Here is a 12893-nt window from a genome sequence, read left to right as displayed (position 1 = left end):
CGAGTTACACCAGGAACGCACAATCCCTCCATCAGTGCTCAGACTGTCCGCAATAGGCTGTGAGAGGCTGGACTGAGGGCTTGTAAGGCCTGTTGTAAGGCAGGTCCTCACATACATTACCGGCAACAACTTCGCTTATGGGCAGAAACCCACCGTCGCTGGACCAGACAGGACTGGCAAAAAGTGCTCTTCACTGACGAGTCGCGGTTTTGTCTCACCAGGGGCGAATGTCGGATTCGCGTTTATCGTCAAATGAATGAGCGTTACACCGAGGCCTGTAGTCTGGAGCGGGATGGAGGTGGAGGGTCCGTCATGGTCTGGGGCGGTGTGTCACAGCATCATCGGACTGAGCTTGTTGTCATTGCAAGCAATTACAACGATGTGCGTTACAGGGAAGACATTCTCCTCCCTCATGTGGTACCCATCCTGACATGACCCTCCAGCATAACAATGCCACCAGCCATATTGGTCGTTCTGTGCGCGATTTCCTGCAAGACAGGAATGTCAGTGTTCTGCCATGGCCAGCGAAAAGCCCGGATCTAAATCAAAATTTTATACAAATTTTATTTGTATTGTTGTCGATCACTTGTTTTCTTTGGTGAAAATAAATTAAACTAAAATTAAAGGTACCAGTACTCAGCTCCCGTAAGCTCCTGCTCAAGTCAAGCAGTGAACACCACCAAATCACACACATCCTTGTCTCCTTTCAAGATAGCGACCGTGTACTGGCCGACTTCGATTGGCCTCGGAGTGCTTCCAAGGTTTTCTACCATAAATGTTGCACTTTACAGTTGTCAAATAATTATGGACACTTGCAGCAGACATACAGTGTATTTCGATAGGCTTGCCGGTGCAGTAATGAATGGCTCTACACTTAGATCCATTCGCTCACAGCTGGCTCAGACCTCCAGCATCGAAAAAGCCTGGTGGTGCAGACAGGTGTGGTCAGCCTGTTAATAGAGAGAGGAAGTGCTAGAGAACCAACTCATAACCATCAAAACACATCCCACTGGCCCTGAAAGATGGTGACTGATTGTCTGCATGAGTGATCTACACAGAAGATGGCAAATAGTACAGTAGAGGACATCCAGGTCCCGGCAATGCATGTGCCGGCTATTTTAGGAACCTGGATGACTTATTTAAGCCTGACGTCAAGACTCCCAGTCCCAGCGCTAGCTGAAGAGAAGCTCAGAGCACCGCTGTGGGTGTGTAGACTCTCTGAGTGCTTTGTGTGTGTGAGTGTACTCTGTGAAATGTTCTGTGATGATGTGGCTGTATGGCTGCTGATAGTGTAGGACTCAGGTGCTTTGACATGGAAGAAGGTACAACTAGCAGCAGGTGTGAATCAGCTGGGAACCAAGGAACCACTCTAAAATCACAATCTAGTTATTATAAATGTTTTATTATCCTATAAAATACTCCAGATGATTGGTTGGGTTAAGATGAGGCACATGCAGCTACAGTAAACCAGTGGTTCCCACCGACTCTGGGAGCCAGAAGCTTTATAGCCCACTGCTTCTACAACTACATGATGTAATCCATGTTGGGGATTTGTTCAGTCCACTGGTCACCATGGTAACCTGGGGAGGGTGGAGCACAGATGGAATAGGGGACTAGCTAGAGTTAGGCAAAATCCTCTGGGGTCAGTGCACACTGCACGCATGCTACGCATACAAGTACGCACACACACCCAGAATTCATTGCAGTGATGCTGCTATCAGGGTCAACGTGGCATCAGCAGTGAAAGAAGGGTGTTGGTGAGTGTGTTTGAATGACTGTGTGTGTGTGTGTGTGTGTGTGTGTGTGTGTGTGTGTGTGTGTGTGTGTGTGTGTGTGTGTGTGTGTGTGTGTGTGTGTGTGGGCGAGCGGGAGCTGGTCCAGTCTGGTCTCTCTCCTTACTGCTGCTGGGCTGGAGTCGCTCCAAACCCCACTGGCCTGCTCATGTTGCCATGGCGTAACACCTGCACTTGTATAAACATGCAGAGAATAACACATGTAACTGACTTTCAGAGAGATTTAACTACACTAAAAAAGGGTCAGTTCTGAGTAAGAAAGGGAGCACACGAACGAGAGGGGCAAGAGAGAAGGAGAGAGAGAGGAGATTCATTTTAAGATGAAAACGGCATTGTTGGTTAAGGGCTTGTAAGTAAGCATTTCACTCTAAGGTCTACACATGTTGTATTTGGCGCATGTGACAAATACAATTTGATTATATTTTTTGTAGAAAAGAGGTAAATCAGGAAAAGATGGAGGGAGGAGAAAGAGACATCTTTACTGAAAAAAAGCAAGACCAGAGAGATAAAAAGAGGTGAAAGCTTGAAAGTTTATTCCCTTTTAGAGAAATGCCTTAAAATGGAGTTCCCCTAAGCGAAACGACACTACCGATGTAAAAAAACACATTTTTTAATGTTACAGCCTTATTATAAAATGGATTATATTGTGTTTTTCCCCCATCATCAATCTACACACAATAACCCACAATGACAAAGCAAAAACAGGTTTTTGATATTTCTGCAAATTGCTTGGCACACCTGTATTTGGGGAGTTTCTCCCATTCTTCTCTGCAGATCCTCTCAAGCTCTGTCAGGTTGGATGGGGAGTGTCGCTGCACAGCTATTTTCAAATCTCTCCAGAGACGTTCGATTGGGTTCAATTCCAGGCTCTGGCTGGGCCTCTCAAGGACATTCAGAGACAACTCCTGCATTGTCTTGACTGTGACTTTGGGTTGTTGTTCTGTTGGAAGGTGAGGTCCTGAGCACTCTGGAGCAAGTTTTCATCAAGGATCTCTCTGTACTTTGCTCTGTTCATCTTTCCCTCAATCCTGAATAGACTCCCAGTTCCTACCACTGAAAAACATCCCCACAGTATGATGCTGCCACCACCATGCTTCACCGTAGGGATGGTGACAGGTTTCCTCCAGACGTGATGCTTGGCATTTAGGCCAGAGTTCAATCTTGGTTTCATCAGACCAGATAATCTTGTTTCCCATGGTCTGAGTCCTTTAGGTGCCTTTTAGCAACTCCAAGTGGGCTGTCATGTGCCTTTTACTGAGGAGTGGCTTCCGTCTGGCCAGTCTACCATAAAGGCCTGATTGGTGGAGTGCTGCAGAGATGGTTGTCCTTCTGGAAGGTTCTCCTATCTCCACAGAGGAACTCTGGACCTCTGTCAGAGTGACCATCAGGTTCTTGATCACCTCCCTTAACTAAGGCCATTTCCCCCTGATTTCTCAGTTTGGTTGGGGAGCCAGCTCTAGGAAGAATCTTGGTGCTTCCAAACTTCTTCCATTTAAGAATAATGGTGGCCACTTTGTTCTTGGGGACTTTCAATGTTGCAGACATTTTTTGGTACCCTTCTCCAGAATTGTGCCTCGACATAATCCTGTCTCGGAGCTCTACGGACAATTCCTTCAACCTCATGGCTCGGGTTTTGTGAAGAGTGCAGAGGCGACTCCGGGATGCTGGCCTTCTAGGCAGAGTTCCTCTGTCCAGTGTCTGTGTTCTTTTGTCCATTTTAATCTTTTCATTTTATTGGCCAGTCTGAGATATGGCTTTTTTTTCCAACTCTGCCTAGAAGGCCAGCATCCCGGAGTCACCTCTTCACTGTTGATGTTGAGACTGGTGTTTTGTGGGTACTATTTAATGAAGCTGCCAGTTGAGGACTTGTGAGGCGTCTGTTTCTCAAACTAGACACTAATGTACTTGTCCTCTTGTTCAGTTGTGCACCGGGGCCTCCCAATCCTCTTTCTATTCTGGTTAGAGACAGTTTGCTCTCTTCTGTGAAGGGAGTAGTACATAGCGTTGTACGAGATCTTCAGTTTCTTGGCAATTTCTCAGAACAAGAATAGACTGATGAGTTTCAGAAGAAAGTTCTTTGTTTCTGGACATTTTGAGCCTGTAATCGAACCCACAAATGCTGATGCTCCAGATACTCAAGTAGTCTAAAGAAGGCCAGTTTTATTGCTTCTTTAATCAGTACAACAGATTTCAGCTGTGCTAACATAATTGCAAAGAGCTTTCTAAAATAATAAACTTGGATTAGCTAACACAACGTGCCATTGGAAAACAGGAGTGATGGTTGATGATAATGGGCCTCTGTGAGCCAATGTAGATATTCTAATATAACTGTTTCCAGCTACAATAGTAATTTACAACATTAACAGTGTCTACTCTGTATTTCTGATTAATTTTATGTTATTTTAATGGACAAAAACAATTGCTTTTCTTTCAAAAACAAGGACATTTCTAAGTGACCCCAAAATTTTGAACAGTAGTGTACATTTGAAAAAATGTGTCATTATGGGGTAGTGTGTAGATGGATGAGGAAAAACATTAATTTAATTCATTTTAGAATAAGGTGGTAACGTAACAAATTGTGGAAAAGTCAAGGGGTCTGAATACTTTCTGAAGGCACTGTGCTGTATCTACCTCAATTACCTCATACCCCTAAACATTGGCTCATTACTGGTACCCCGTGCATAGCCAAGTTACCGTTACTCATTATGTATTTATTACACCCGTTATTATTTCTCTATTATTTCTCCTGTTTTCTCTCTGCATTGTTGGGAAGGGCCCGAAAGTAAGCATTTCACTGTCCGTCTACACCCGTTTTTGTCATGAAGCATGTCACAAACACTATTGTATTTTATTTGACGCAGGATCTTAATTTAAACCAGTTTGTTACAGCAGGAACATCACTCTGCAACAGGAAATGGGAATTATTATGTGGATTATAATTAATGGACATTTTTGTACGGGTTGACACATTTTTCGTAAGGGAAAATCAAGTCTGACAATTCATAGTGGAAATGACAAAACCTTTTCCGTCCTTTTTATACCTCAAATACACTACACATTGTAAATGTCCTGTATTTCTTGAAAGTTGTCCTGCAACAGGGTGATAAAATTAAGATCCTACATCTGTAGGTTTAAATAACTCACACTTAGTAAACTAGGGAGTACTCCTGGACATCTGGTATAAAGTCCATGTGTACACACTACAGCATTGAGTGTACCATCATCATAGAAGGCTATTACCTGGTTAATATTAGACTATTACCAAGTGTACTTTATCATAATGAAATCCTCAGTGTCCCCCCCCCCCACACATACACACACAGTATTAACACAGATCAGCCTTAGTACAGCTGTGTTTCTCTAGCTTCTTTATAACTCAGATATTTGAATACGACAAAACAATCTCATTCATGTTCCAATTTTCCTGTCTGATATTTGCAGGGTGGTAATGCTGATTCATGTCTTTATTACATATTTAAATAATTAGCCTGAATGTTTACAGTCCTCTCTCTTCTGGCAGAATTTGGAAGGGATTTTGAATGGGCTTTGAAAGCAATTTCAAGTTTTCTAAGTAAGGGAAATAAAAAAGGACTAGTAAAACACACACACACACAAAATCACCTTAGACCAGCTGTGCTCCTCTAGCCTCTTTATAACGCAAATATTTGAATAGAACAAAACAATCTCATTCTAAGACCATTCAAAATCCCTTCCAAAGTCTGCCAAAAAAGAGAGGACTGTACACATTCAGGCTAATTATTTAAATATGTAATGAAGCAAATCATCTGCATTACCACCCACCACATATCTGTACTCAGACAGAAATCCGAGCAAATCACATGAATGTGAAAGCAATTTCAAGTTATCTAAGTAAGAGCTAAAAAAGGCTAAAAGACTGTGGCTGCCACTGTCTCCGGGTGGCTTATCTATTCAAAATATAGTGGTATGAACAGCAATGCAATCAGTGTCATAAAGGCAAAGTGAATTAGATTCAGAGAGAAAGAGAGAGAGACCAAGACATGACAGACAGTACAGAGAGAATTAGTTGAACATATTGACAGTAGTAGAATGACAGTGTAGAGCAGTGGTGTCAAACTCATTCCATGAAGGGCTGAATGTCTGCTGGTTTTTGTTATTTACATTCAATTTGGCTCCAATTAAGGCCTAGACAACCAGGTGAGGGGAGTTTGTAACTAATTAGTGTCCTTAGTTGATCAATCAAGTACAAGGGAGGAACGAAAACCCGCAGACACTTGTCCCTCCGTGGAATGAGTTTTGACACCTGTGGTGTAGAGAATGCCTTAAATACCTGTTTCCAGTTGTCATAAATGATGACTGAACTCTCCTCATCGTCAACGGACACTGTGCGCTCGTAGCCTTCTCCTGTAACCAAACATGACACATGAACATACACAACAATGCAACAATAAAGTGATACACAAACACATGATAACACTCACAAATGGTTTGAGGTGGATATGCAAGAAAACATTCAGCTTATTGATTAGGTCGCAGTTGTAAATGAGAACTTGATCTCAACTAGCCTACCTGGTTAAATAAAGGTGAAATAACATTTTTTTAAAGTTAACCGAGGCCCATGTCTGGTACTACACAATGATAGGCTGAGGAGTTGGAAGCACACACAGATATTGGACAAGGTTATGGTAGCCTACAGTACGGTGGCCCACATAGAGCATTAAGGTTCCAGAAATAGCTATGTTGCAAATACCTTGACTCTCCAGGAACCAAGGAACCATAATGAATACTTTGTGGTCTGACTCTTCATGACATGTCTCTTGCAGCACCTCTTACAGAGCAGTGTGCCCAACACTCTGCTGGAGCATTGATTGGTTGAGTGATTGGCCCAAGACTGCTGTTATTATCACCCTGACCTTTCAGACAGCCTCGTGACACAGAGTGCTTTTTTGGTTTATCTTGTAATTTCTCTGCCTTTAGAGTGCACTCAGAAAATGGGAAACTCTCAAGTAACTCTCAACCTCATGAATCAGAATGATGTTTGGTCTTTTGTGGTGGATGATGTAATGCAATTGACATCAAGTAGATACCACGTGCACACTGCACACACACTACAATCCACACACGCACGCACACACAGAAATATAAACACATTGAAGAACTTTACCACAGGCTGTTTCAGAGTCCACCGAAAGAGATCGGTCTGACAGTCCAGCCAGGGACAGAGCCAGCGATGATTTTCCAACCCCATTCTGCCCAAGTAGTACGATCCTTATAGCACTCCCATGATACCCCTCCGCCGCCTGACCAAATGATCCATCCTGGCAAAGAGTGTCACTGATTGGCAGTGTGGATGGTTTGTCCATCCCTGGTATCCAATCACGGTCCTCTGATACGGCCTCCTCCCGCCTCAGCTGGTGCTTGATTGGTAGAGGTGTGCTTCCTCTTCTCAGAGGGGGAGCGGTGGTAAGAAACATACTGTACTGAGAGAGACAAAAAAATAGGTAGTGAGTACAAGCCCCAAAGGACATGACCCTTATGAGCATGGAACTGAGTGAATGTTAATGCAGGAGAAGAAGAGTTACATTTGACACAAATAGCTGACACAGTAGGCCTATTACTATGGAAGCAAATGCTGCGTTTAAACACTAATCGGTCTTCTGACCAATCAGATCAGCTCCAAGGCTTTCGTGGAGTGAAATGTAATGATGCTTCGTGGGGGGCGGTTGTTGATGGGTGCAGAGGGTCCCTGGTTCAAGCTCAGGTTGGGGCGAGGACAGGGATGGAAGCAAGACTGTTACAATGGGACTCTGGGATGCATTAGCAGAAAATAGGTCCAGAACATAAATGTCCATGAGCCCTCCTCCTGCATGTCACACACAAAAGCAGTTCAACATGTCTACAGTAAGCTATAGGCTCTATGCACGCAAAACGTAAAAACATATACCTACGTATAGGCCTACCTAAACCTTTGTGTGTGTGTGCATATGCAAACACGCAAAACACACACACACACAGTATAGAGACTTCAGTGTTCTCAGAACAACAACCAAAGCCATCAGTTTTCAACAACAACCAAAGCCATCAGTTTGTGTTGCTGGGAGCATTCAGCGTGTGTACTGCAGCAGATCAGTCAGATGACCTCCATCAATATTAATACAGCAATTCATATAGCTGGAGCACTCACCCTGGGAGCCAGCAAACAGCCAGCTCAGAGCCAGGAGCAGGTGTGCCTGTGGCTGAGCTCCACTCAGTGACACACAAGGATAGAGTGCATTGCTGGACTCAGGCACAGTACCAATAAGAGTAATTGAAAGGGTGCAATTAATTAATCAAGGTCTTTGTTGTCAAGGAGATGCAGGAGAGCAATAAAGAAAGACACCGAGAAGGATCGACTGACAGGTGAGAAACTTGGGCAAACCGTAACACACAACATTGGGCAATAACAAAATACTACAGTACAATACTGTAGGCCTGCAGGCAATGCGTTGTTGCTATACTTCTGTTTGCTCATTGTATTACCACTGTAGAACATAAATTGCTCTGGCTGCTAGGCTACTGTTGGTGGTGTTGCCACTATAGTGTAACTATTAGACCCGCTATTATTTCGCCCACTGATGATCACATTTTAGTTTCGAATTCAACATGTCGAGTAATTATACTGTAAAAACATCATAATAATGATCCTAATTTATTATAGAAGAGAGATGAGCCTACTTATGAAACACATACTAATTGATGTGTCCGCACCTTTCGGGAGATGACAGACAACGCTGATTGAGAGTGAGAGTTGTGCGCGTAAACATAGTGACAGCTTTGTCAGCGTGCACGTGCTACTAGAATTCCACATATCGCGAAGCTCCCAAGCCAGCTCCGTAGTCTTTCTGCTAAAGACGTTATGTAGCATACAGCGCACCGGTATGTAGTTTAAAGATGCAATTTGTTATAGTCTACTGAACTCAAAGAAAACGTTTGGCACATAAAAACAGTGAGGTCAGAGCTGAATTTTTTTGTCGCCTTACCTGGTCAGTCATCGTGTTAAATTCTTCCTCTATTTTCCACAAATAAAGTCCCTAACTGCGACCACAATCCATGTCAAGTCATTTGCGCTCGGGAAGTATGGATGAGAGAGAACAAAATAACCACACCAAATATCAATTAACATTGTGAAACCATTCTCCGGCTGGTAATTCCTCCCGAAGCTCCTTGGTCTCGAAGTGTAGGTATTGATCGAAGAAGAGTGCAGAGCATATGAAGAGGTAGCCTGGTCTACACCTGCGTCTGGGAGCGTTATGAATAAACGGCCCTTCTTGTGCACAGAAAAAAACGTTAGCACGCCCCCTTCTCATATTCTCCTCTTGTCCCAACGCCAAAGAATGCCCTTAGTGTATACATGAGCTACACAGCTCATCTCTCTCTCTCCCACTCTTTCTCTCTCGCTCTCTTTCAATTCAATTATATTCAAGGACTTTATTGGCATGGGAAACATATGTTAACATTGCCAAACAGTGAAGTAGATCATAAACAAAAGTGAACTAAACAATAAAAATGAACAGTAAACATTACGGTCACGGAAGTTGAAAAATAATAAATACATTTAAAATGTCATATGCCTATATGCAGTGTTGTAATGATGAGCAAATAGTAAAAGTACAAAAGGGAAAATAAATAAACATAAATGTGTGTGGTATTTACAATGGTGTTCATTCTTCACATAATGCTGCTGTGATGGCACACTGTGGTATTTCACCCAGTAGATATGGGCGTTTATCAAAATTGGGTTTGTTTTCAAATTTGTTTTCGAATTCTTTGTGGATCTGTATAATCTGAGGGAAGTATGTGTCTCTAATATGGTCATACATATGGCAGGAGGTTAGGAAGTGCAGCGCAGGTTCCACCTCATTTTGTGGGCAGTGTGCACATAGCCTGTCTTCTCTTGAGAGCCAGATCTGCCTACGGTGGCTTTCTCAATAGCAAGGCTATGCTCACTGAGTCTGTACATAGTCAAAGCTTTCCTTAAGTTTGGGTCAGTCACAGTGTGTGTGAACAGAGCACCAGGACCAGCTTGTTTAGTTGACTCTTCTCCAGGTTCATCTCTCTGTAGGTAATGGCTTTGTTATGGAAGGTTTGGGAATCGCTTCCTTTAAGTTGGTTGTAGAATTTAACGTCTCTTTTCTGGATTTGGATATTGGCCTAATTCTGCTCTGCGTGCATTATTCGCTGTTTTACGTTGTACACAGAGGATATTCTTGCAGAATTCTGTATGCAGAGTCTCAATTTGGTGTTTGCCCCATTTTGTGAATCCTTGGTTGGTGAGCGGACCCCAGACCTCACAACCATAAAGGGCAACGGGTTCTATAACTGATTCAAGTATTTTTTAGCCAGATCCTAATTGGCATGTCACAGTTTATGTTCCTTTTTATGGCATAGTAGGCCCTTCTTGCCTTGTCTTTCAGATCGTTGACAAATTTGTGGAAGTTACCTGTGGTGATGATGTTTAGGCCGAGGTTTGTTTTGTGTGCTGTAGGGCTATGGTGTCTAGATGGAATTTGTATTTGTGGAGCTGACGACTGGACCTTTTTCGGACAGGCATTTCCTCTGGGAGCTAACATGACAAGGTTAGTTTACTCATCACATGAACAACTGTTTACTGAACCACCTCCAACGCATTCACTACACCCCAGGGATAATTAACAAGAGCTACAGTTACTCCTTGTGGTCAATTGTTACACACTTATGGGCCTGATAAAGCAATGTCCTGTGTCTGTCTATCTCTTTGTCTGTCTGGGACCAAGCCTCAGTAGCAGTGGCAGCTAGAGTGGGGCAGCATGTTATGACTGATGCAGACTGAATGGGGACTGAAATATAACAAAACCGTTTGAAATAGAAACATTGGATTTTCTGCAGTTTAAAATAAAAAATAAAAAATAAAATTCTACCCATGAGGCCACAAGAGGGTGATTTGGTCATTTGATTGCAGGAAGTACTGAAGTCTCAACAGTACATCAGAGCGAGCATCGTGTATGTGTGTGCGTGTGAATCACAGTGCAGGCAGATCACTGAGATAACTGCACTCATTAACAGCAAGCTCAGCCTGACAAAATGCTTCCTGCTCCTCATGTTAATAGGTTGATTGATTAACAATAGTGTGCAGGATCTTTCCGGCTGAAATAGTTTAGAGGGGTCAAGTGGCAAATAGGGCAGATTTCTGTTTTTCTCAGAGTGCGTTTTCAGACTAGTCATTGAACATTTGGAAGTAAGTTTTCCATGTCATTGCGTTGTTAGATTACACTGGGTTTTGAACGTGCTCTCTCAAACTGAATTTGAGTGCGACTGAAACACACACATACGCGCTCAGCCTGATGCAAAATAACTGATTATATAATCAATCTCGGGCTCAAGTAATTCCCACCATGCCAATGAATTTTAAATACCACTTTTCCTGTCTCTAAATATGAATTACCTCGCATTCAAATCCAATTATCCTACTTTAGAGAGTCTGCTTGTCAAACTATGCCATTTTAAAAACATGGGATGCTCTTTACGATAATATTACAGAGTCAGACCCAAGTATGGAGATTTGATTGGTCATTCCTTGTTAAAATGACATCTCCCTCTATTCATCAATGTGCTCCTATTGTCCCTGTCCAAGTTATTTTATCCAACCTCCAGATAAAAACAAGCAATTCTCTATTAACAGTATAAGTGAAGGAACGTCTTTCATCGACGTTACACGGCTGTTGAAGGAGATTACGTCGACTGAAGGACTAACAAATAGCCTATATGACCAGCCAGGTCACTCGAGATCCAAGGTGACATTTGACATTCTTCCACGTCCCTAGGATGTCGGGAGATGCCTTCAAAACCGGTCACTCGCGGTAACAGTGAACGCTATTATCATGAAGAAGGCTTGCGGCTTGCTAGGGCGTTGTGGACAAGGATGGTGGATGGGGGTAAACCGCAAGCTTGTTCAATCCCAGCACTAGGCACTCATTTTTTTTACCCTACCCCAAAAATTAACCCTTACCTTAATCAGTGGTAGAAAAGGTACCCAAATTGTCATAGTTGAGTAAAAGTATAGTATACCTTAATAGAAAGTTACTCAAGTAAAAGTGAAAGTCACACAGTAAAATACTAAAAGTGTAAATGTATTTGGTTTTAATATACTTAAGTATCAAAAGTAAATGTAAGATATTCTTAAAGATAAGATATTCTTAAGTATCAAAAGTAGAAGTAAAAGTATAAAGAATTTTATATTCCTTATATTAATCAAAGCAGACAGCACCATTTTCTTGTTTAAAAAATGTACACATAGCCAGGGGCACACTCCAATGCTCCAACACTCCAACAATATTTATAAAAGATGCATTTATGTTTTGTGAGTCCGCCAGATCAGAAGCAGTAGGGATGACCACATGTTCTCTTGGTAAGTGCGTGAATTTCACAAATTTCCTGTCCTGCATAGCATTCAAAATGTAACTAAGTACTAAGTACTTTTGGTTGTCAGGAAAATTGTATGGAATAAAAAGTACAATATTTTCAATAGGAATGTTGTGAAGTAAAAGTAAAAGTAGTCAAAAATATAAATAGTCAAGTAAAGTACAGATACCCCAAAAAACTACTTTAGTACTTTAAAGTATTTTTACTTAAGTACTTTACACCACTGACCGTAATCATTCGGAATCTACATTTGATGTTTAAACCCCCCATGACAAACGTTAAATACAGAAGTCAAACTGTGTCAGACCATGAGATATTGTTGATATGACATGCTGTGCGATCTGAATGGGTGTGTGTTATCAAGTCATTTTCACTTGAAGGCTTTGACAAGGTTGTACATCTTATGTGCAAAAAGGCCCTTCCCTTGTAGTTTAGAATTCAGTTCATTCATGAAACGATTGCCTCGCCTGGTTCACCAACTACTTCTCTGATAGAGTTTAGTGTGTCAAATCGGAGGGCCTGTTATCCGGTCCTCTGGCAGTCTATATGGGGGTGCCACAGGGTTCAATTCTCGGGCCGACTCTCTTCTCTGTGTACAACAATGATGTCGCTCTTGCTGCTGGTGATTCTTTGATCCATCTCTACACAGACGACACCATTCTGTTAACCTCTGGCCCTTCTTTG

At 42.3% G+C, this 12893-nt stretch overlaps 1 protein-coding gene across 1 annotated transcript in view; it reads right to left on the bottom strand.

Annotated features, from left to right (window-relative positions):
- Window positions 1–9068, bottom strand: part of LOC124009192 (GTP-binding protein REM 2-like) — a 34953-nt gene extending 25885 nt beyond the window's left edge. Inside the window, exons 1-3 of the mRNA XM_046320755.1 lie at window positions 8792–9068; window positions 6937–7252; window positions 6103–6176 (exon numbers count right to left, since the gene is read on the bottom strand). Coding sequence (XP_046176711.1) covers window positions 6103–6176; window positions 6937–7252; window positions 8792–8803 — 402 coding nt within the window. The 5' untranslated portion in view covers window positions 8804–9068. The remainder of the gene's footprint in view (window positions 1–6102; window positions 6177–6936; window positions 7253–8791) is intronic.
- Window positions 9069–12893: the final 3825 nt, after the last annotated feature.

The sequence above is a fragment of the Oncorhynchus gorbuscha genome, linkage group LG22 (genome assembly GCF_021184085.1).
Source record: "Oncorhynchus gorbuscha isolate QuinsamMale2020 ecotype Even-year linkage group LG22, OgorEven_v1.0, whole genome shotgun sequence".
Taxonomy (NCBI): domain Eukaryota; kingdom Metazoa; phylum Chordata; class Actinopteri; order Salmoniformes; family Salmonidae; genus Oncorhynchus; species Oncorhynchus gorbuscha.
The sequence above is the reverse complement of the archived record's forward strand: the minus strand, read 5'-3'. Positions and strand labels throughout refer to the sequence as shown.